The sequence below is a fragment of the Euleptes europaea genome, chromosome 6, assembly GCF_029931775.1.
Source record: "Euleptes europaea isolate rEulEur1 chromosome 6, rEulEur1.hap1, whole genome shotgun sequence".
NCBI classification, from domain to species: domain Eukaryota; kingdom Metazoa; phylum Chordata; class Lepidosauria; order Squamata; family Sphaerodactylidae; genus Euleptes; species Euleptes europaea.
This window is the reverse complement of record NC_079317.1, coordinates 35,074,431-35,099,029: the sequence shown is the minus strand read 5'-3', so window position 1 is coordinate 35,099,029 and position 24,599 is coordinate 35,074,431. Positions and strand designations below refer to the sequence as shown.

The following is a 24,599-nucleotide window of genomic DNA, read 5'->3' as shown; positions in this document are numbered from 1 at the left end:
GCAGTTTAATCCACTATCTCCTCTGTACTCTTTGGATGTTCTTTCTGATGCCTCTCACCGAAGGTGCTCTCCAGCACACTGCACAGCCAGGTAACCGTTGTACTCTGCTATTTGTTGGGAGGATATTATGTAATCGGTTTTCTTTGAGAGCATGTATGTTGACAAAAAGTCTGCACAACTGTTAGTGCCCCCAAACGGCACTGGACATATAACATATGCTTTGTGTAATATTAGTGTGTCTATGTGAACAAAGATGATATTCGGATAATGGAGGTTGTGTATAGAGCAGCTGGTCTCCACTAGGTCAAAATTCCCAAATAACCAAAAATTTTTTTTTAAAAGAGGAGGTCTTTATTTCAAAACAGAACTGGATATCTTCTATTACTTTAATGCTGTGTCTTAAGGCTGTGTGAGACCAGAAGAGATTTCCTCTGAGACCTTTGGGGACTTTCCACCCTTCTACAGTTTTGGGAGAATGTGGAGTGTTGAGTGGGATGACTGTGCTAAAGGGTCAGGAAGATTTGCACTTGCATTGAGTTGGAGGTGGGTAGGCTTTGCTTTTATGATCCACGGTATAAATGGCATAGTTTGGCTGCCTGAAGTAGTGGATGCTGGTGATGTGAGCTGGGGTCCAGATAGGACTAGAGGTGGGCTTGCAATCAGCCACTTGCCTGCTTGCTGGCAGCGATTCAGTTTCTTCCAGGTGGACAGGAAGGGAAACTTAAAGCTGGGTCTTTCGTTCCTTTGGTAGGCCACATATGATTGACATATCACATGTAGGTGGTTGAGCTAGTAACTCTTGTCTGCAAGGCTGTCTTGAGATATTAGCCAAGAGCTTTTTTGCGTGTCTAGAGTATTTCAGGTAGATGGTGAACATGGTGTGCTAACAAATTCTGGGTTTTTGGGAAGACATGATCTTCTGGGGGCCCAGTAGGTAAGAAAGAGCTTATCTTTACTTCTATGCTGCTCAAACTAACAGTTTGTATAAGGGCCATATGCCTTTGGAAAGCATTAGCAAATGTGCTAAGCAGTCAGGAAGGCTGTTATTAGGCAGATTCTGTTTTTCCCACCTTTCTGCCTTAACCTATGTTTTCTTTGCCTCCCCAGTGGTTTCTGGTGCTATTCATTTGACAGCGTAGTGACTGGCTTGTAACCCACTGCTTCATTTAAACAGAGCCGCCAGCCAGATTGCTGAGCGCGGAGCCATGGGTGTGCAAGGAGGGCTTTGCGGTGTCAAGGAGAAGGCTCTGTGAGGAGTGTTCCTTGGAAGGCGCAGTTGAAAGGCTGCATAAATTGTAATATTCCAAGACTTCCTTTCTAGCAATTCCGTCTGTGAAGTGGGGAGACTTCTCTGAAAGTATTAGGCAGCCTTGGGAGTTCTACACCCATCATTAGAAGTGGCGTGTCTGTGTGGGTGGGTGGTTTGGTGTCTCTGTTATCGTTAGTAGTATAATTTTATTTTGCAAAGTGAAGAATCGTCTTTTTTGCTGTCCTCCCCGGGGATGGTTGGTGTATTAATTTGCTGTATTGCCTCCTGGCTGTTCCCAGGCTGTTTTGATTCTTCATCATGGAATTTTAATGGCCTGCTGCCTCTCGGGAGACATGCAAGGAAGAGCATCTCAGGGACTGCTTCCCTTCTTTTCACATGCCTGTAATTGCTGCTCTTTAAGAACACAAAGCATTTCATAATCATGCCTTGTCTGTTATGGTTTCTGTTTGACAATGCAACCTATTTTTTTTAAGAAGAAAACAAGAATCCAGCACTGAATTCTTCCTTGTACCACTTTCTTCCCTCAAATTTGGAAACTTCTTTGGGGGTCACCATCTGGTTCCATTACATGGTCGGTCTTGTAGATTGGTAGTGTGAAAGTTCCTCATCCTGTCTACCTTAGGAGCGCTTGAGACATTCTGTGGTCCTACGTCTGGGCAATGCTTGATAGTTGCAGTTTGGCCATTTGGCTTGGTAGCATGCTGTTTCTTAGAACAGTGCCAAGGGTTCCTGAGAAGAGATGCTTATCACTGGGTAGGACCATGGTGCAGTTTAGGCTCAGCATGAGAGCAATAATTCAAGTTGAGCCCAAATTTGTGCCTGGTCGCACCCTGGATTAGCACCCTGACAGAGGCCTTGAGTCTGTTTTGAAAGCAGCTGTGGGTGGTATATGTTGAATCCCTGCCTTTACTTTGCTGGATTTCAACATCTGGCTGTATTGGTTGATTCAGTATTTAACCAGCTGCTGGTACTGCTGCATAACTAGCTTCAAAGTGGGGTTGAGGGAATAAAATTAGTCATTTAGGTGGCCAGACGTTGGCAATAGGGTTTTGTCTTTGATTCTAGTAGCCTGAATGGTAGCTGTTCAGAAAAACGAAACAGAGCCATTGTGACAGTTGCCTGTGCAGATGTGCATGGCAGTGGTTCCAAGTGTTGTTGAGTCATAAGAAATATGTCATTCATTGCAGGGCATGGCATTGGGTGAGAGCTCTCTTTCAGACTAAGCTCTGGATAGGCCAATCCAATCGCTAGTCTATGGAATAGAAAGAGGCAGGTGTTTTTAATTGGTTGTCTTTTGGTACTTGGACACTTTTAGTCTTTTGTTGCACTGTAATGGGTTAATTCTTGCATGCGTAGTCACCGGGTTCAGTGCGGTGATTGGATGCACACCTTACAGAGATTTCTACTTGTGATGTGTAGATCAGACTTGGGTGCCCAGCTGGCTGGTGCTGTTTCAAAGGGGAGGAGGATCTCTGTTCCCACTATTAATTTTGACCTTTGAAGCCATCAGAAATAGCCTCAAGGCTTAGAAAAAGGATCTTTTATGTGGTCTGTATTTGCTATGGCTGTTATACTTACAACAACAGCAGCTGAGCGGAGTACTAAAACTACTCTTGATAGGAAGTGTGAGTTCTACTGAATATTTTCATTTATATGAGGGAAATTCTGTGTTTTGTTTGGAAGGGAGTAGTGTAATAAACACCTGTGGTAACTTATATTAGCATAATATACATGTTTTGAAAATCTGGGGTGAGGGTAAGGTAAGAGAACTGAACTGTTACAGGGGAGTGTGGGTTTGCTGCTGGGGGCTAATATTCATGAAGCTGCCTTATACTGAATCAGACTCTGGTCCATCAAAGTCAGTATTGTCTACATGTATTTAGAAAACATTGCCCATGATATTCCTAGGTTGGTACTACTGTGTCTGTTCTTCCACTGAGCCCATTTTGGTCCTGAAATGAAAACATCATATGGCTGTCACTCTAAATGTCAATTTCAGTTGAACATTGCCAGCTTTTTAAGAACACTGCTTAATTTACAGAGTTCACTGTAATGTCTAGTTCTACCTTGTTTTCATTGTGTGCATTTGGGGAAGTAATCCTTTAAAAGCAAGCTAACTGTTCTGCAGACTAAATGAGATAAATCTGGTACTTCATAAATAGAATAGTTTTTCTCTTTCCCAGAACATGGAAAAAAATTCTCATATACTATCAGCTTCTCCACTGCTGCGTCTAGGCCTTTGAAGTTAAGGTTAATAGAAAATGGATGGCCAACTGCGTTAAGTGCTAGCATGGTGTAGTGGTTAGGAGCGGTGGACTCTAATCTGGAGGACCAGGTTTGATTCCCCACTCCTCCACATTAAGCCTGCTGGGTGTCCTTGGGCCAGTCACAGTTCTCTCTGAACTCTCTCAGCCCCACCTACCTCACAAGGTGTCTGTTGTGGGAAGGGGAAAGGAAGGCGATTGTAAGCCGCTTTGAGACTCCTTAAAGGTGGAGAAAAGTGGGGTATAAAAACCAACACTATTACTTCTAAAGCATGGGGGATGGTTTTGTGCATCAATCAGAATCCTGGCTCTGGTAGCTGATTCACAATACGGGGGCAGAGCATACATCTTGAGAGCATGTCCAGACACCTATGTTGCCATCCCTAATATTTTGAGCAATGGTGGGAAAGGGTATCATTCAGGTTGGAGGGAGTGCATGAGTCTCTTTCAAACTCTGTTGATGTGAGCAACACCACTGCCTTCAAAAGAAGTATCTTGGACGGTGCTGCCACCAAGAGCCGTGGAAAAGATTATATGCAACCTGAGGGTACTCGGCAAATGACAAGGGACACTTGGTATTGATCTGGAACATGTCCCTCCTGTGTGGAATGAAAGCATCTGCTAGGTGAGAAGCAGCATGCTAGTTTTTCTTCAGCAATATGTGGGGAGGGATGTGAGCCTCCCAAAATGGCCATGATAGCTAGATGCTGCTATCTGCTAGCTGGTAATTTTCCTTCTTTAATGCATAATGTAAGATTCCAAGAAAAAAAAAACTGGCATTTGCTTGCAGAAGCTGCAACCTGTAGAACAGTTCTGGTATTTTGTGCTGGTAAGGACTCTTATTAGATTCCGCTGTAGCTTGGTAGACAGTAAGTGGGGACACAGAAGCCTTAGCATTCTCACCTATTCTTTTACACATTCTTCGAAGAACTTTAAGAGATCTGGGTAGCTGGAACTGAAGCTTTATGGAGTTTGATTATTATTATTTGTGGAAGTTTGAGTTCCATTTTTAAAAACTCAGCTCTTTTTCAACACGGGAAAATCTTTCCTAATGCAAGAGCTGTTTCTGGTGGCACCATACTAATTCCAAAATGTTAATTTTATTTACCCATTTTGCAGTTTGCATTTGTGTGTGTGTGTGTGTGTGTGTGCAGAGTTGTTATGCAGGGAACTAAACCATATGTTTTTGGTGGCTCTCCACGTAATTTTGCTTGCTGCATTTATTTATTGGGATGAGAGGCCGAGGAGGAGCTAGGCAAGTGTTTCAGGCAGAGCTTGAAAGGGACACTTTTTACCGCCAGGTTGGTCGAAGCCAGTGAGAGATCAATAAGCTCCTGATTTATTAACAAGAGGGAAGATAATCAATAAAGGATAAACTTGAATGACAGGTATGTTATAGGGATTTATGGCCCACTATGGCTGTATGAGCACAAGCTGATGGGTCTCTGTCTTAGTCAACATCAAGTCAGGAGAAAAGTTCTGGCACTTATTTCTTTAGCACAGGCATCCTTCTTTATCTTGTTGAGAATCGGCGTGAGGCTATCCCAGGTTCTCCTGTATCTTGTTGCAAAACACTGTTAAGTGGGGAAGCCAGATATTTATATTTTACAGAAGTATTGCGAGCAGGGTGATGCCCCCTCCTTGCCAGAAATGAACAATGTTTACAAACAGAAATGGGAAAAATAGGTGTTTGGCATAACAACTCTGATTTCATTGCCTTTGCTTTATGTCGTATTTTAACAGTATTTGGGAGGGGACAGTTCGAGTTTCAGTCCAGGTTCTGGTGATGGTTACTAAGGCTCCGTACATATGGCAGCGATTTTTTGTGTTCTTGCATTGCCACTGTGGATGTGGCATCCCACAGTAGTTTTCCGCCTTGCCCTGGCCTCCCACAGCCGTGCCACTGAAAGGTTTTTTTTTCAGACTTAAAACACAGTAATTGATATAGTGCTGTAGCTTACAATTGGGAATTGCCATGTTGCTGTAGCTTGGCACTATAGCGATGTCAATTACTGGGGTTTTTTTTTTAGCCTGAAAGGAGGAGAGAATGGGGGGATGGAGACAGGAAAATGGCACTGATGTGGGTGGCACCTGCAACACATGAACACATGAAGATGCCCTTGGTCCATCACAGTCAGTATTGTCTACTTAGACCAGCAGCTTTTCAGGGTCTCAGGCGGAGGTCTTTCGCATCACCTACTAGCCTAGTCCCTTTAACTGGAGATGCCAGGGATTGAACCTGGGACCTTCTGCATGCCAAGCAGATGCTCTACAAACTGAGCCACAGCCCCTCCCCAAAAATCCACACCTTCCTCTCAATAGCATGCAAAGGCACTTTGGCTGCAGTCTTTCCCAAAAGATTGTACTGCACCTTCTTTGGGAAAGGTCACAGCAAAGTGGTGAGAAAAACAGAAGTAGATTAATAGGGGATGGCATCTTTGCTCCAAAACCCCCATGCCAGTTCAGAAACAAACAAGGGCATAAACTCCATGTGACAGTAGCCTAACAGCGCTATCCTAAGGAGAGTTACTGCAGCCTAAGTCTATTGAAATGAGTGGGCTTAGACTGGAGTAAGTCTCCTTAGGATTGCACTGGAAGTCATGTACAGAACACAAGGGTGGCACTGGGGGAACTTACGTTTGTCTACATCTCGAGCTTATTTTAGGTCTGCATTGTGCAAAGAGAGTCCGTGTGATGTAAAGGTTAGAGTGTCAGACTACGATCTGGGAGACCCAGATTCTAATCCCCACTGTACCATGGAAGCTTGCTGGGTAACTTTGGGCCAGTCACACACTTTCAGCCTAAACTACTTCACAGAGTTGTTGCATGGAATAAATAGAGGAGGGGAGAAAGATGTAAGCCTCTTTGGGTGTCCGTTGGTGTGTAAATGAAGTAAATAAAATTAGCATTTTGGATTTAGTATGGTGCCACCAGAAATAGTTCTTGCATTAGGTAAGATTTTCCCATGTTGAAAAAGGAGCAAGTGTTCCTGACAAAATTTAACAAGGGGCAAAAATGTGTAGGACACGGTAGATGGATTGATTAACAGCAACGTTCCTATTTTGCAGACCAAGTACTTTTCTGAATGCATACTAAATAGTTGCCATAACAATTAAATCATTGCCTTGAAACAAAATGGAGCCATTATGCTATCGAGGAGCAAAATTCAAAACCTTTGGTTGTGGAGTCCACATACATTTGCACTACAGCATTTATATCTGCTAAGAGGCGAAGGAGACAGTTGTGAAACTAATAGATTTCTGTTTGGCTGGGTCTATGTGCTTGCAAGGACATTTAGCTAGATACTTGAAGACAAGGGCACAATCCAGCACAGAGTTAAATGAACTGTAATCGATGAAATCTTAGCTTGGTACCACCAGCCTGTGATTTCTTTTGGTAAGGGCTCACATTTTTCCCTGACTATTTCTGCACAGATGTCTTAACATTAAAAATGCTCTACAAGCTGTTTCACCTTACTCTTAATATTCTGTTTTGTTCCCATGTAAGTTGTGTGGGTGACTGCTGTATAATATTTGAATTGCAAAGCATCGATGCTGTTTTGTGAATTCGGTTAAATAAATTCGGTAAAAGATCATTAAGTGCTGCTTGTTTTCTTTGTAAAGGGACCATCAGCATGGTGTTTATTGTCTTAATTTTTTAATCAATAAGGTTTATTTCCTCCTTTTCAGGCAGACTAATATCCATCTAGGACCTCCATGCTCAAGGGACATCAAGAGGAAGCGAAAGCCCGTAATGGCAACATCCTCCCTTTCCAGCCCATCCTCAGGTGAGGGAGTGGGGGTTAGAATTAGAAGGCAGGGAGAGGAACTAGAAGAACATTGGGGAATGTTTGTCCAAATTACCACAGGGATTATCACAGGGAGATTTTGCTTGTGCTAAGAAACCTGGAAATTAAATGCTTTGAGATCAGAGGACGTGAGATTAAATGTATACTACCCAGTGTCTTTCAGTGTTTTCTAGCAGTGCTTCCAGCAAAAATCAGTGGATGCAGATAAATCTTAACTCCAGCTTCTTCCAAATTCTTGACTGGTTTAACAGGCAGTGGTAATATGTGGTTGCTGCTGACCTTTCCCCTCCCCCGGGGGGGCAGTGGTGCCTTGTATTGTGCTTTGCTTTAAAACAGGCAGAAGCAACGCAGGCTGGTCCAAACATCTGTATACCGTTTCTTGCCCTCTCCAGTGTCAGAAAAGGGTTTTTCTTGTAACATGTCATTCGACCCTGGATATGACACATCTACCATGGGCTCACCATGGGGACTTGCAGCAGGATGCCCACTACAAGTTTTCAGGGGTGGCTGAGGTAGGTGGATATAATGTATATCACAAGAGACACATGACACGGATGAGAGGAGACCTCCTTCTTCCCTCCGTGCACTCTGCTGCTTCAGGAATTTTTCTCCCTAGTCTGACTTGGATGTTGGAAGTGAGTGCAGGGAAGCCAGGCTCTGCTTCTCTCTGCACTCCGTTAGACATGGAAACCAAACCCTCTCTCCCACCCTTGTCACTCATAATCGTGAATGGCAAATGAGGGCCCCCATCCTATCTAGGATGGCCAACAAAGAGCACTTCTTTGAGCACAGGAATCTGCAAGCATCTTATTAGCAGCATTGTCTTCAAAGAGTCTCAGTTACCAGCTAAGGGGAGCTGAGTTCAAGTTGCTGGGAGGAAAGATTCATAGAATCATAGAGTTGGAAGGGACCGCCAGGGTCATCTAGTCCAACCCCCTGCACAGTGCAGGAAATTCACAACTACTGCCCCCACACACACCCCAGTGACCCCTATGCTATTCCCTGAAGATGGCCAAGATGCCCTTCCTCTCATGAACTGCCTAAGGTCATAGAATCAGCTTTGCTGACAGATGGCCATCTGGCCTCTGCTTAAAAACCTCCAGGGGAGCACTTACCACCTCCTGAGGAAGCCTGTTCCACTGAGGAACCGCTCCAACCGTTAGAAAATTCTTCCTAATGTCTAGACGGAAACTCTTTTGATTTAATTTCAACCCGTTGGTTCTGGGGCAACAGAAAACAACTCGGCAACCTCCTCTGTATGACAACCCTTCAAGTTCTTGAAGATGGTTATCATATTTGACAATCCAGAACACAAAAGTGCAGCCCTGTATCCAGCTTGAGAGGGTGTTTAGGATTCTGAAGTAGTGTGGTGGTGGTTGTTTTTTTAAAACAAAGCATTTCCAGGGAAGCAAAGTACTATTCCTGATTTTGTGTGATGCATGGGGCACGCACAGCCTTGGTCATTGGAATCTCCCCCCCCGCCCACCCCCAAGCATTCTTGCAGTCATTACCAACTTGGATGTTTCCCCTTTTGAGGTAGCTTGTGGTCCTCTGTTTTCCTTCCCTGGGGGTGTAGTGGCGTCTGAGGCATTTAATGAACTATAGGAGTGCCTCATAATTCAGCCCCAGACTTGAGATTAGGGAGTCTGTATCCTCAAGCCCTACCCCTTCCATGCGAGACTGTTCTTCCCAAATAACATCCGTGGCTGAGCCCAACTGAGCTCACCTTGCGTGTTGACCAAGGTCCTGCTTCAGTGAACTCTTTTTATGCAACCCGAGTGCCCCGCAGAGGTGAAGGACACCGCCTGAGCCGGCTCCATCAGTCAGCAGAACAAATGGGCTCGCTCTGCCTAACATCGGGCCATCTCGGATCCCACCTCTTTTATAGAGATGAGTGATGAAGAGAGGCTCGTTCCGCTTTGCCGCTGTATTAATACACATCAGGGGCCAGCTCCCGGCACTAAATCACGCTACTGCATACATCTGTTATCGGACTCCTCACCAATGTGATGAACAAGACTGCAGATAGAGGCTTCCTCATGTCATTCTTTATAGGATTTTCCTAAAAGAATAAATAGCTCAAATCTCTGCCAACACTCTCCCCTGTCATGGTGATGAATTTAGCTTCTTTCTTAAACATGCAGCAACAAATCTTCCTCTGTCATAGACCCCTCCCCCCTTCCCACCTGCAGAAAGTTTTGTTGGGATTTGACTGAATTCAGATGGTGATCGTCAGACGACTGAAAATGTGGGCTTGTATTTAGTGGCCGGAAGCGGAGGGGCAACCTTTAGGCCCTTTTGTTGTCTGCCCAAGAGCTCACATGCAAATCATGCTTTTGTGATCTGGATTAATTTGGCACCACCACCTTTCCTTGTTTTGTTTTTACTTGCATTCTCTGTGGGGCAGATTCACACACAGTGGGGGCACTAGCAGTGTTGCTTAGGGAGTGTGCTGAGTTATGACTTGCATGGAAGTGTTGTTTGGGAGAACTGAAGTCTCTTTGGCAACTTGAGATCGCTGAAATAGGGTTGGTTACATGTACACCACCCACAAGGAGACGTTAGTTAATACAAGCAGTTCTTCTCTGGGAGTCCATTTGTAGCCCCCCGAGTTCTTGAAGCAGTGGTCTGGGAACTGGCTTGCATAGGAACCGAATGGATTATACCTTAGTCTGGTATACCTTATGGAATACCTGGTATGGAAAGGGTGGTGTTTCTCTTCTCTCTACTTGCTTCTGGGCAGCGGGCAGATTTCATAGTTTGGTTCTGGCCAGCATGAAGAGTTACCACCCTAATTTACTGAGAACCAGGTTTCAGGGGGTAGCCATATTGGTCTGCAGTAAAACAACTAGATTCGAGTCCAGTAACAGCTTAAGTGACCAACAAGATTTTATTGTATACGCTTATGAAGGGAGCTTTGACTCTTGTAAGCTTGTACCCCGAAAATCTTGTTGATATCTAAGGTACTACTGGACTTGAATCTAGCTGTTTTACTGAGAACCGAGTTTCTTATTTTCTCTGGTGATTTTCTCTCACTTTTTATAAAGCTTAGACCGTATTGGTATTGCGTTCATATTGGCTCATGGTCTGTGTGTGTATGTGAAACAGGTTTGGGGTGGGTGGGGAGAAACTGGTCTCACAGCTGGACTGATAGGTAACACATTCTGGCTGTGTTCATTTTGTCTGGTTCTTTCAACCACCCTTTTAGTGACTCAAAGAAAATGTGTTCCCTCTTCTCTTCCTTTCCTGTGCAATTGGCAGTGCAGAAAGTGTGTGCGGGTTTAGTGGACTGCTTGGAGCTCCTTTCATTCAGAGTTTATTGCATTGTTGGCATAAGAGTTCCTCTCTGTTCCCGCTCTGAAGGAAGGTCATCTTGAGCTTTGGTGTTTCTTGCCCCATTGCTTGGAGAGTCAGGACTAAACAACTACTTCCTATCTTGTGGGCGGGGAACGCCTGAACTTCAGTTATTCTCCTGCCTTGCTAGAGAGAGGACATTCCAGCCATAGCTGGTTTTTAGACCTTAGGAGATTAGCTAGGTGAATTCTTCAATCCTTTTATCTTAATCCATTTGTTCCCCTCCTTCCCTCCTGATTGTTCCATGTCGTTTTTTCGTACACATTTTTTCCCAGTCTGCTTCGCAGCGGCATAGCCGGCTAGCATCGGACTTGAAGGAAAAAAGACGCAGTTTTTAAAATGCTCGCCACGGCTGCAGTTTCGGAGGAGGTTGAACTTCTCTCTGATACAGATCACGATGCAGCTTTTAGCGGCCATAACAAACCGGCTCCTCCTGTTAGCTGCTTCGGCGGACTTTCAGAGAAGGAGACGGAGGAAGTTTCCCTGCCCTCCAAAGCCGCCGCAGACAAAGACGCGGCGGCAAAGGGTGCGAACGGGGGGGGGGGAAGAGCAAAAAACGATCGGGGCGCAAACGCCATAAACAGAGTTCCGCCTCGACCTCCAAGGTCCCTGCTGGTTTCTCTGATCGACTAGTCGACAAAAAGCTGACCAAGACTTCAAAGGGTAAAGTAAAGAGTTGTACCCCGAAGGTTTTAATGGAGAAAAGAGTGAATTCCATAGTTGAGAACACCTTTGAATGACATTTCCAAAAGCTTCAGGCTTTAGTTTTATCTGTCCAAAACCCTAATTCTGGCACAGCTCACATGCATGAGAGTGCCCATAGTTCAGCTTCTTCACCTCAGTCCTCTGCATATTCGGAACCCCTGCAGGAGGATCCATGTTGCAGCCACTCCATTACTAATAAGCAGTGGTTAACTAAGGCTGCTATGAAATTCGTCCCCAATAGGCATGATTCGACCATTGGTGATGACTGTTCCTCCATTAGCCGGGGGTCTGTGACTGAAGACGTGGAAGAGGGAGAATTCGTTTCTGTACCTCAGGAACAACAGCCTAGGCTGTTTAGTGCTGACGATTATCAATCCTTGCTAGCCAAGGCGCTTTTTGCCTTAGACTTACTTAATGAGCCAGAAGTCGCTGAGGAGCCCAAACCCAAAGCTAAGCGCAAAGGGTCCAAAGATTATTTTCCTCAAGGTGATTCACATGTTATCAAGGTTCCATTACATGAACATTTTGAGAATTTAATACGGTCTGAATGGGACAAGCCACTTCACAACAAACCGTTCTCAGGTAATGCCAAGAAACTGTACGAGATGGCCCCTTATGCCATGGACATGCTCGAATTACCTGTAGTAGATGCACCTGTTACAGCCTTGCAGTCTTCCGATTTCTTTACAGAAGACGGGGGAGGCTTCGTTAAAGATATGTTAGACAGGAAAATGGATTTCCTTTCAAGGAAAGTGCATGAGGCTTCAGCATTGTCTATTCAGGCAAATACTACCACAACCCTTATAGCCAGAGCCACTGCTTGGACCAAGAAGCTTATCAAACTTCTACCCACAGCTGATAAAAGGGTTGTTGAGGGCCTCTCTAGAGTCTTACAGGTGTCTTCCTTCATGGCGGATGCATCACTCGATGCCTTAGTGCTTGCCTCTAGAGCTGTAGCTTCCAATACAGCAATTAGGAGAGCCTTGTGGTTAAGACCCTGGCAAGTTGACTATAGGTCCAAATCTATTCTCCTGGCTCACCCCTTTAAGGGGGGCAAACTCTTTGGAGAGAGATTAGACAAGATGTTGTCCTACACTAAGGACAAAAATAGGTACATGATGAAGAACCATAGGAAGGAATATAGGTATAATCAGTACCCACAGTCCTTTCACTCCTCCCACACGCTGTCTCGATTTAGACAGGATCAAAGGCGTCCCTCCTGGCCCTCCCAGAAAGGCTCCTTTCGAAGATTTAATAGATTCAATTGCCCTCCCCAGTCCCAACCCTTCAGAGGGGACAAGTGGGACAAGTTCCCAAAAGGGAACAAACAGTGACGCCAAGGGTACAGTGGTGGGAGGAAGACTACAAATATTCCTTCCACAGTGGCGCAGAGTCCAGGTGGACACCTGGGTCCTGCAATTAATTCAGAAGGGTTATGCAATAGAATTTCGCAGAAAGCCACCAGATCGATTTGTGACTTCCCCACAATATCAAACCACAGACAAGCACAAAAGATCCATGGGAGCCATTTTGCATCTTCTCGAAATAGGAGCCATAGAGGAAGTCCTTCTGCAGGAGCGCTCGACCGGAGTGTACTCGTATTTTTTACAGTCCCAAAAAAGAACGGGGACTGGAGGGCAATTTTAGATCTTAAATTTGTCAATTGCTTCGTCCAGCCAAAACATTTTCGCATGGAGACGCTGAGAGCCATTGTCGAAGCCCTACGCCCTGCCACCTGCATGACTTCCATAGATCTAACCGAAGCCTATTTGCATATCCCTATTCATGCTGCCCATCGGCACTTCCTCCGTTTCAATTACATGGACCTCCACATGCAATTCAGAGCCTTGCCCTTCGGACTTGCGTCCGCCCCACATGTATTCTCAAAGGTCTTAGTGACAGTAGTAGCCCTGTTGAGGAAGGAAGGGATTCAGTTGCACCCTTACCTCGACGATCTTCTCATCTGCGCACCTTCCTACGACTTGGCCACCAAAAACACCAACCGGGTCATTCAAGCCTTAGAGGGTTTCGGTAACCTAATAAACAGGGCAAAAAGTTATCTGGTTCCAGCTCAATGCATCCTTCATCTGGGAGCTATTATAGACTCCATCCACAACAAGGTTTTCCTACCAGAGCCCAGGGCGATCAAGATAGCTGCAGTGGCCAGGTCCACAGCCAAGGCTCCGCAACATTGCCTCATGGCCCTCACAAGACTTCTAGGGTTGATGATCTCCTGTATCGGCTTAGTACCCTGGTCTTGGTTCCACTCCAGGCCTCTTCAGGTCGCTCTGCGCCCCTTCCAGCTGCTCATTATACACAAGATCAACAAGTGCATCCAGCCAGGTCCAGCCTAAAATGGTGGATCAACCGGGCCAATTTGACATCCGGTCAAACTTACCTGCCCATCCAAGTTTTCACCGATGCCAGTCTCAAAAAATGGGGTGCAATGGTCCGAGGATCTTTTGCCCAAGGTTTTTGGACCCCCTCAGAAACCAAACTCCACATCAATCTTTTGGAGTTGAGAACGGTGAGGTTAGCTCTGTTGAAGTTCCAACACATCCTGATGAACAATCATGTCCTCATACGAACCGACAATGTGGCCTCCAAGGCCCACATCAACAAACAGGGCGGGTCCAGGTCCTCACATCTGCATCGGGAAGCCTCGATCATCATGATTTGGGCGGAAAAACATCTTTGTTCCTTGAGAGTGGAACATGTCAGAGGCATACACAACCTAGAATTGGATTGGTTCAGCCGCCAATCCATCCAGGAAGGGGAATGGGCGTTGGACCCTCAGATCTTCCTCTCAATAACCAACCAATTCGGGACTCCGGAAGTGGACCTGTTTGCCTCGGTGCAAAATCGATAAGTCCACAGATTCTTCTCTTGGTTCTTCCATCCGAACGCTGAACAAGTAGATGCCCTCTTGTCTCCTTGGCCACAGGGTCTGATGTACGGGTTCCCTCCTCTGCCGATCCTACCGAAGGTCATCCGAAACATACAGTCAGAGAGAGCAGAAATCATTCTGATAGCCCCAAACTGGCCACGTCGGTCTTGGTTTGTAGCTCTGATGGAAATGTCAATTTGTCCTCCATGGCAGTTGCCGATAACCCGGGATCTCCTTTGTCAAGGACCATTGATCCGCCCGGATCCAGGATGGTTCCAGTTGAACGTGTGGAGGTTGAGAGGGCTGGGCTTTTAGACCTGGGCCTGTCCCAAGATGTAGTCTCAACCATTTTACAGGCCAGGCATCCTTCTACCAAAAGGATATATGAATATACCTGGAAGACCTCCCGATGGTGTGGGCAGAAGTCAGCCAACACCAGGTCACCATCTTTGCCACAGGTCTTGGCCTTCTTACAGGTCGGAGTACGCCAAAACCTCAGAGCCTCCACTCTCCAGAAGCAGATCTCAGCAATTGCCTCCGTGTGCCCAGAATTTGACGGCTTTCCGTTGTCCTCACATCCGCAGGTGAAAGCCTTTATCAAAGGAGTGGCACAATCCACACCTCCCGTCATGCATCATTTTCCCACTTGGAGACTTAACACGGTTCTATCAGCTCTCACCAAGAAGCCATTTGAACCAATGTGAGAAGTTCCTCTCCGTCTCCTTAGGATGAAGACATTGTTCTTAACGGCCATCACCTCGGCCAGACGCGTGTCAGAATTGGGAGCGCTTTCCATACGTGAGGACTTATGCATATTTCACAAGAATAAGGTGGTCCTTCGAACCGACCCCTCCTTCATTACCAAAATAAACACTCAATACCACCAGACGCAGGAGATCCATCTCCCCTCGTTCTGTCCCAATCCAACTAACCCCAAAGAACGCAGCTGGCATACTTTGGATCTCCGTCGGGTGCTGAGTATCTACATTTCACGGACGGTTACTATCAGGAAGACGGTGTTCCTGTTTATCTTGATAACAGCCCCCAACAAGGGCATGCACATGTCCCTCCAAGCGATAAGTTCGACCATTCGCAGTTGCATCAGGGAAGCATATCTGGCCAACGGCCACAAAGTACCATCCGGCATCACGGCCCATTAATTGCGAAGCGCCGCTACCTCAGCCGCCTTCTTTAAAGCAAGCTTCTACAGAAGAAATCTGTAAGGCGGCTACGTGGTCTAATGCCTCCACGTTCATCAAGCATTACCGTATCAACACCTTGGCATCCGCAGAAGCGGCCTTTGGGAGACCTATTCTACAACATGTGGTGAAAGACAATGACAATTAGGTCCCACCCGAAATAATTGCTCTTGGACATCCCAAAGCTCAAGATGACCTTCCTTCAGAGCGGGAAAGGTACGTTGTTTACTCACAGAGAAGGTCCTTTCCGCTCTGAAGTAGAAGGTCATCTTGCCCACCTGGAGATGGATCATCATCTTCCAAGGGTGGCTGCTTAACGATTCTCAGCCAAATAATTCCTGATGCACAGAACCGTTATTACTGATGCACAGAACCGTTGTTACCGTTAATTGTTCAACCAGTTAGTTGTGTTCCCGTTTTATAAATGTTGTTAATATGTCACTGTCTCTTATGAGCTTGTTGAAGAAAACTGGAAGTTCAGGCGTTCCCTTCCCACGAGACAGGAAGTAGTTTTTTAGTCCTGCCTCTCCAAGCAATGGGGCGAGAAACACCAAAGCTTAAGATGACGTTCTACTTCAGAGCGGAAAGGACCTTCTCAGTGAGTAAACAACGTACCTTTTTGCACAGGATAGTCTGTTGCTTAGACTGGTTCCACCTTTCCCCTAAAGTTGCTTCACTTTTTGACGAAGAACAGAAGCTGTTTCTTCCTACTTCCTGTACAAACTGCAGGTAGGGGGTTGGGATGTGGGTGCTATGCATAGCACCTTGCTTCTCTGCCATGCTGGCAGCATTCCCTTACTCCACATCTCATGTCTTCCCCAGACTTCATTGTCTTCTCTGCTCCTCTTCCGTTATTTGCTGGGAAAAAATTGCATCCTCTTTAAAACCTTTGAAGCAGAATAAAGTGAATTGGAGAAGCCAATAGATGCTGTTTTTGACATTCCTGGTCAGAATTTTGGTTACCGTATATACTCGAGTATAAGCCGAGTTTTTTAGCCATTATTTTTGGCTTAAAAAACTCACCTCGGCTTATACTCGGGTCAATACGGTAATTCGCCTGCCAGGCCCTCTCCCAGTGTGCTCCCGCCAGCCAGCTGATGGGCAGGCTGTCCCGCCTTCTAACCCCCACCCCACCTGATCGCGCCTTCTGCGCAGCGGTGGTGGCAGCTTCTTTCCCCACCCCACCCGATCGCGCCTTCTGTGCGGCGGTGGCGGTTTCTCCCCCACCCCACCCAATTGTGCCTTTTGCGCGATCGTGATCGCGCCTTTTGCACGATCGGGCCTTCTGCGCGGCGGCGGCGGTTTCTTCACCCCCCTCCCGGCCTTCTGCTGGGTAGCGGCGGTTTCTCCCCCCCCACCTCCCCCCCCCCACCTCCCCCGGGCCGGTCCTCCCACTTGCCAGCTGACCCTGCGGGGCCTCCTGCGCGCAGGGAGGGGGCCGCCGCCACTGCCTGCCTGCGCGCCTGGAGCCCGGTCAGGTAAGCCTGCGGGGGGGGGAGGGGTGCATTTCCCCCTCGGCTTATACGTGGGTGCCTAATTTTTCCCCATTTTTGGGGTGAAATTAGGCACCTCGGCTTATACTCGGGTTGGCTTATACCCGAGTATATACGGTACTCTGGCTCAGAATGTTGATTTTTTTCATCTGGTGTAGTATAAGCACAAGCCTGGATATGTTGGCACACAGACAAGGCTTAGGTACGGAGGTCAGCAGCCTTTCAGAATCTGGTTTTTTGGGCTCCGGAGTCCCTTATATCATGCAATAAGTTGGCACTGTGCCCATGTGTGTGTTTTTCCCTCTGCGTCCCATGGTCAGGATAAAGAATAAGGTGCATTAATGATGTTTGTGAGTGACTGAACAGAGCCCTTTCTCCCCTTTCCTCCCTTTCCAAAAGGCTAGGAAGCATGTAATCTGTTAGCAGAAGCCAGCTTTCAGGATGGCACTTTAAAAATCAAATAAAGGAAGTCCTGCCCTGTATGACTGTTGTTGCTGTTCTAGCCTTCTGGAGTACAGTAACCCTGGCTGAAAGTAAATGAATGAGATAAGCAATAATGACAGGGGTGGGGCTAGGCAAATGAAATCCAGGCATGCAGAATTGTAGTTATGTATTTTTCTATGACATTACTGTTCATTATACCTCTGTCTTCTCTCCTGGTTGTTGTATTCCAGCAGCTTTATCTATCCACATAGATGCATCAGACCCTGCTTCACCAGTGACACACTCCCAGAGACACCAGAACTGACTGGACAGGCCAGAGTCCTTTCATTGGAGAAAAGTACCATTGTTACCCCAGACAGCTCTTTTAAAATGCTGTAAGAGAAAGTTCTTGACTGCTGTTAGATTGGAGGCAGCTGTTCCTTTGGAGAACCGGTTGGGTATTCTTGTTGGACTGCAGAGTATGTCAGTATCTTTATCAACTTCCTTGACTGGCAGTAGCCATCTCTTCAGTGTTAGCATGTGATGCTCACCTCTGTCAAAACGATGCTCACCTCTGTTGCCCCACACATCCTTCAAAATCATGTTTGTAAAAATGCCTAACTGATGCTGGGGTTTCCACATTTTCAATGTTCCTCCTATTACTGAGTAAGTATTTACCGTAATACCTCCTTTAACGCTATGGTTATTTCCCTTAAAAAACAGTGTGAAGTGATGATAACTCCGTAAGACGTATTGGTAACATGGGCTCTAATGTGCTCACAATATCACTGTTTCTTATGTATGAATGAAATCAGATAGCAACTGGAAGAGGTGGCAGCCACCAGCTGACTGGCTCTGCTAGGCTCATGTTCTGGAGTTTCTCCAGGTTGCCTTCCATGTTGAGGCTTCCTCCCAGGAGAGCTGTGTCTACCTTCTCTGTCGGCCCCACAGCTCCTACTGAGGCATGGTTCCTCAGCCGTGCAAGTCTTTTACAGATCTCCATTTGTAGTTGGGAGATGGTTGTCCTGCCCCAAGCAGTGCCGCATCAATTCCAGCTGGGCCAATCATGCTACAGAGCTGCCACCACCCAACTCCCTCCTCCATATGTTATTAAAAAAAATTACACCCAGGACAGGTTGTGCTATAATGCATCAGCTTTAATTGATGTATAACTGCATTGCACACTAATCTCCGACACCTGTCAGCAGTTGCTGGTGGTGTGCACAAAATATTACTGGATACTTCAGATGTCTGTCTTTCTTGCAAAAGTCGTCATCCGTTGGGTGTTGTAAGCTCTAGAAAGTCCTGTGTTCTACAGGAAAGATTCTAATTACAGTGCTTTGGGGAGGTAGAGCCCATGTCATTGGCAAAGCATAAGAGCTGAAAACAAGCCTGCAGAAATCTGATTAGAACAGAGATTCACAGAGGATAAAACACGTTATCTGAATAGGATGGTGTGTGAAGTTTCGCATAGGGAACATTCCCAAAGGCTTTTGAGGAAATAGACTGGCTTTGCCCCCCTCTGGAGTGGCTGTTGGCTTTCTGTATATACAATTACCTCTCTAGATTTTTCCTCCTGTGTCACTGGGGTATCCTAATAATGATTTTTAATTAGGGTTCCTTTCCTCTGGCCTTGTTTTCCTATGTTTCATGATGCACAAGTCAGTGGAACCATAAATGCACAGACTGGGCTGTTATGTGGGAGGTTCTGCAATATATCATCCTTAAAACAAATGACAATGAAATGGACTACCAATCACGGCTGTTCTATTCTGGAAGCTATTGCAAGGACTCTGCTGGGGTATAAAGCTGAGGTCCACATGTTGCAGTTCTTTTAAATATCTTTTAAATGTCTTGTTTCAGAGCAGTGTTTGTACAGGTAGGATCATTTAATTGAGCCTCTTCAAACTAAGACTTTTCTTGCAGTATAATCTCTCCCCTGGACAGTACTATAAGGGGAAGGATCTGCTGTATTTTATTCTTCATTACCAATAGCATTGTATTCATTACAGTGTAGGTTTAGGGAGTGGTGCCTCCCCCCCCCTTCTCCAGCAGCCTTTCTTTTCATGGCTACCTATTCCTCAGTACTTCAAATCAAAATCAAGTGTTATGAACTTTGACAGCCATGTACCCAGGATTTTTGTTGTAATTTTGTTTGCCAATACGTTATCTTGGTACCGTATATACCCGTGTATAAGCCGACCCGCGTATAAGCCGAGGTGCCTAATTTCTCCCCCAAAATGGGGAAAAATTAGGCACCCGCGTATAAGGCGAGGGTCGGCTTATAACCCCCCCCCCCTGCAGGCTTACCTCAATCCAGGTGCGCAGGCCGGCGCCGGCCGGCAGGGGCCTCGCTGCGCCCGGCAGGGGCGGCAACGGGGCCTCTAGAGGCCCTCCCAGGCCGGCGCCGGCCGGCAGGAGCCTCGCTGCGCCCGGCAGGGGCGGCGACGGGGCCTTTAGAGGCCCTCCCAGGCCGGCGCCGACCGGCAGGAGCCTCGCTGCGCCCGGCAGGGGCGGCGACGGGGCCTCTAGAGGCCCTCCCAGGCCGGCGCCGGCCGGCAGGAGCCTCGCTGCGCCTGGCAGGGGCGGCGACGGGGCCTCTGGAGGCCCTCCAAGGCCGGCGCCGGCTGGCAGGGTCCTCGCTGCGCCCGGCAGGGGCGGCGACGGGGCCTCTAGAGGCCCTCCCAGGCCGGCGCCGGCCGGCAGGGTCCTCGCTGTGCCCGGCAGGGGCGGCGACAGGGCCTCCAGAGGCCTCTGGAGGCTCTCCCAGGGCGCTCCTGGCTGGGGGAAGCCACACGGGCACGGCAGCAATGGCGGCGATGGCGGCGGCGGTAAGTTCCCCCCTCCCTCCCCTACTGTATTGACCCGCGTATAAGCCGAGGCTGGCTTTTTCAGCCCTTTTTTTTGGGCTGAAAAACTCGGCTTATACGCGAGTATATACGGTATCTTAGCAAACGCAGGCTGCTCTTCTTTCTTGCATGGTCTGTTTGAACCCTCCTTCAGGTTTTATTTCTAAACAATGTGCTTGTAGACAGTCAACCATGTGATCTTTGGTTGGATCTCATCGGCTGCATGGCAGTTGTGAAGGGAAGAAGAGGAGCCCTGCGGATCAGACCAATGGTCCGTCTAGTCCAGCCTTGTACCTTAAGGGTATAAGGCCACAGCCTATGGAACCATAGACCTGAACTGCTACTTATATACATATGGAGCCCCATCCTGGGAAAGAAATCGAAGCTGCTTAGATGTGGGTAAAAGCTTAATATGTTTCAGTCGCTTTTAAAAATGGTTTTGATTTCTTTTGGCCTGTAGCACACACATAGAAATAGACAACATGATACAGGCATTAAAAAATGCATTTAAGTATAAAAAAAGTTAAAATGGCAACTCTGTAAGCCACCATCAATTATACTGATGGATTTCGTCACATGTGATATACTTATATTATCAAATAATGTAGATCAGCTCACTTATGCCTTATTAGTATAGTTACATTAGTGATGCCTTGCCTGAGCCATTAACACCAATCTTCAGTCCTGGCATAAATTCTTCTCTATGTAAACACTTTCTGTGCTTTTAATGACTTTAAAATTGATGTTGAAAGTCCCTTTAATCTGTACGGCGGATGCATGTCCAGGCTTATTTGGGTTCCCTATGAGGATTTATAAGGGAACTTGGGAGAGCCACCATCACGTTGCTTCCAGGTTTGTCACTTTGGTCACAGTTCAGCCACATCTTCCCCCCACACACACACACCGGGAAGACTTCCTTTCCCAAACCCTATTGAAATGAACAAGAGCAATCTCTTGTGTAGTGTACAGTACCGAACACATCTGTGCTGCATAATAGTAGTAACCAGTGACCTCAAGATCTTGAAAAGTTCATTATTCTACCTTTGGTTTACTTCTTGGGTATGGAATCAGTCGTACTCACAAAGGGATGCATGTGAAAAACTCCCTTTCGCTGAGCTTAATAAAGTGGTGCTGAGTTGCAGCTTCACTACTTCTTTATTTTGATGAACTGTTCTCTTAATTTTTTTATCTCATTTTTCCTTATGGTGTCTATAAAATATAACACAAGAACCTTTTCCTAATTGCTTTAAGGAATCTGAGGAAAGGCACAAATGGGATAATTCTACAGTTTCTCTTTGAAGCTTTCCCTTCCTTTTTAAAGAGTTATTTATACAAATGTAAAAAGGTTCTGTTGATGTGCATAGCCACTACTATACTTACAGTAAGCCCAGTTGTCAAATAATATGAATATTTGCTTAGCATCTGAATCTTACTAGCAGGACCCTGAGAATTCTGCACATATTAAAATTCTACCACAAAAGAACATGTGTTTAGCAGAAAACCACAATTCTGTGAATAGGATTGTCCAAATTTATTTTGTTTTGACTGCAGTTTTGAAAGCAGATTTTTAAAAAAAATCTTTTGTTTTCCAAGGTGGTAGTAGTAGGGATAATCAGTTGAGTCAGTAAAAAGGCACTAAGCAGATCTGGATGGCAAAAAAAGTCAGTAATGGCATTAAGAGGACCTGGATGGCAATAGCCATACTTTTAAAAAAGATTCGGAGGTCATGGGACCCTATATATAACTGCTAAGAAATTACACACTTGTGAGAAGTATTGATTTTTCTAAGCTACAGTATACACACTTCAGTATTCCTTTCCATTTAACTTTTATACCATACATTGTGACTGGAAAAAGAATATCCTGTAAAAAAAATTGTTGCTGTAAAGTCACAGCTGGCTTACGGCAACCTCTGGTGGGATTTTCAAGGCAAGAGACCTTCAGAGGTGGTTTGTCATTGCCTGTCTCGGCATCAGGACCCTAGTATTCCTTGATGGTCTCCCAGGGTCAGGGCTGAGAGTGTGTGACTGGCCCAAGGTCACTCAGCAAGTTTTCATGGCAGAGTGGAGATTCAAATTTGGTTTCCCAGGTCCTAGTCCAACACCTTAACCACTACAACCATGCTGGCTCTCATAAAGTGCTGTCAAGTTGTATCTGACTTATTGTGACCCCTTATGGGGTTTTCAAGGCAGGGGACTGAGGTGGATTGCCTTCCTCTGCATAGCAACCCTGGTATTCCTTGGTGCTCTCCCGTCCAAATACGAACCAGGACTGACCCTGCTTAGCTTCTGTGATCTGACGAGATTGGGCTAGCCTGGGTATCTGAGCATAGTCACATACAGTGTTAAAAGTATGTAAAAGGTATCATTTCAGACTGAGAATATAAAATGGCTTTACATTCTACTCCAGGGCCAAGATCCCACACCAGTTGTTGGCGACTAGTAGCCCCAGGTGGAGGTGCAGATCTCCATCTGCGTCACAAGAAATATCCAAACATTTCAGTGAAGCCTGGATAAATACTGAGATGTGCATGAAAGTGCACATCCAGATATGTATCTGCATTGGTTGTATCTGCATTGTGGGAGGATGCTACATGTGTAGAGCTTCCTGAAGCAGAGCGCAGAACTTCTACATAAGTGTGAGGTTTTCTTGGGCTTGATTTAGACATGATGTTGGAAGGACAGAGGAACTGCTTGCCCAGTGTCGTGTTTAAACAGGCCCTCTGTGCCTGCAGTCCCACCAATATTAGTACACCAACACAGTACTCATCCGGGTTACTTATCTGGCATGCTAACATTTGCACACAGTAGGTGTGAGCTCAGTTTAATGAAATCTTTGGCTACGTGCAAAGCTGTATGGGTAAGATGTTCTATCCCTCCGGCATCCAGATTTTTTTGTGGTTCTTTTGTGGCAGTTTTGTGACATCTATCCTTGCCCACCGTTTGCTATTGTGACCTCCTCCTCTCCTCCTTTTCACCTAATCATCAGGTAGAAATAGAAATCTGAGAAAAACATGATGACTACGCTGTGCCTCTCATGACATGTTTGTTTGAACCTTTCTGCATGGGGCAGCTGCTACCACATGGTGATCAGTTCTGTTTATTCTGGTTTGTGGATTGGTGTCCTTTGCATGCATTTGTCTGTTTTCCAATGACATAGGCAACCCCACACGGTGAGAGCTATCCACATGGTGAACTACTACCCTCAAAGCAGTTTGCCACAGGGAGTGCAGCAACTGTGTGGATCGCACACACGTGGGGACCTGAAATCCGTTACATGTAAAGCATGAGGATTGTATACACAGAATATTTTTGCTTGATGCCTTCAAATCCCATACAGATTATTTTAGCTATGGGCCAACTCCCTGTTTTTCCTACCCCTTTGCATGTGTATTGCTGCCAAACATTTATTTTGTAAGCAGTAGCATGCTGCCTTGTGGTGGGGGGTAGACCGACACCCAGTTAGCAGTGCTGGATTATATATTTCTTTTCAGAGAGCCATTGACGTTTGTACTTTCAAGTAGAAAAATTAAGAAAATATTACATGCGTTTCACAAGCCCTTTTTAACCAGTAGCCTTTTACAGCAGAAATCAAACGCTTTCACATAGATAAAGAGTCAAGGTGCCAAAATGCCCTTGTTCAGTAATCTCATAGGAATTTGGTTTTGCAGGTACTATAGTGGAGTTTTGTGTTTGCAATTTTCCCCTCGCTGTGTTTCCTTTAATATGTATGTAATATTGCAATAGTCATATCATGACTGCCAATAGCCAAGGCTATACTTAGATTCAGGTAGCTGCTTGTGTTTAGTTCTCAGTCTGGAACTTATTTTTCTCTGATATGTTTTTTAACAATATAGTTGCAGTGGTTGCCATTTGATATGGGAGACTGGTACAGGTGGTAGAAGGGCTATTTAATTTTTTCTCCTTGCACTATTCCTCTGCCAAAAATTTCCACCACTCCCCCCCCCCACTATTATTTATGCTGGGGGGTAGGATTCAGGTACCCAGCTATTTTGCCCAGCAGGTGTAAAATCAGCATTCAAGGTGGGGTTTGAAAGGAAAATAGTACAGGGAGAAAATTAAATAGCCCCTTCCCTGCGCCAGCCTTTTAAATGCAGTCCTTGCTGCATTTTGCTAAAAATAAATTGTCTGGGGAAATAAGCACAGAACTACATCATAGGGCATGTAGTTCTGTCTTCACTGAGGTGGCAACTCTGAGACTGGTTCAAATTGTTTGTGTTGCTCAAATGTCTGAATGTTCTTCCATATAAAAAATTCTTTTAACATCAAAGCTAACATGTTGAGAAGAAACTAGGCTTGTGTTCTTCCTGAACAAGAAACAAAACCC

At 45.9% G+C, this 24,599-nt stretch overlaps 1 protein-coding gene across 1 annotated transcript in view; it reads left to right on the top strand.

Annotated features, from left to right (window-relative positions):
* Window positions 1-17,815, top strand: part of GPATCH2L (G-patch domain containing 2 like) — a 39,068-nt gene extending 21,253 nt beyond the window's left edge. Inside the window, exons 8-10 of the mRNA XM_056851070.1 lie at window positions 5-90; window positions 7,224-7,321; window positions 17,655-17,815. Of these exons, the coding sequence (XP_056707048.1) occupies window positions 5-90; window positions 7,224-7,321; window positions 17,655-17,728 (258 nt within the window). The 3' untranslated portion in view covers window positions 17,729-17,815. The remainder of the gene's footprint in view (window positions 1-4; window positions 91-7,223; window positions 7,322-17,654) is intronic.
* The last annotated feature ends 6,784 nt before the right edge of the window (window positions 17,816-24,599 follow it).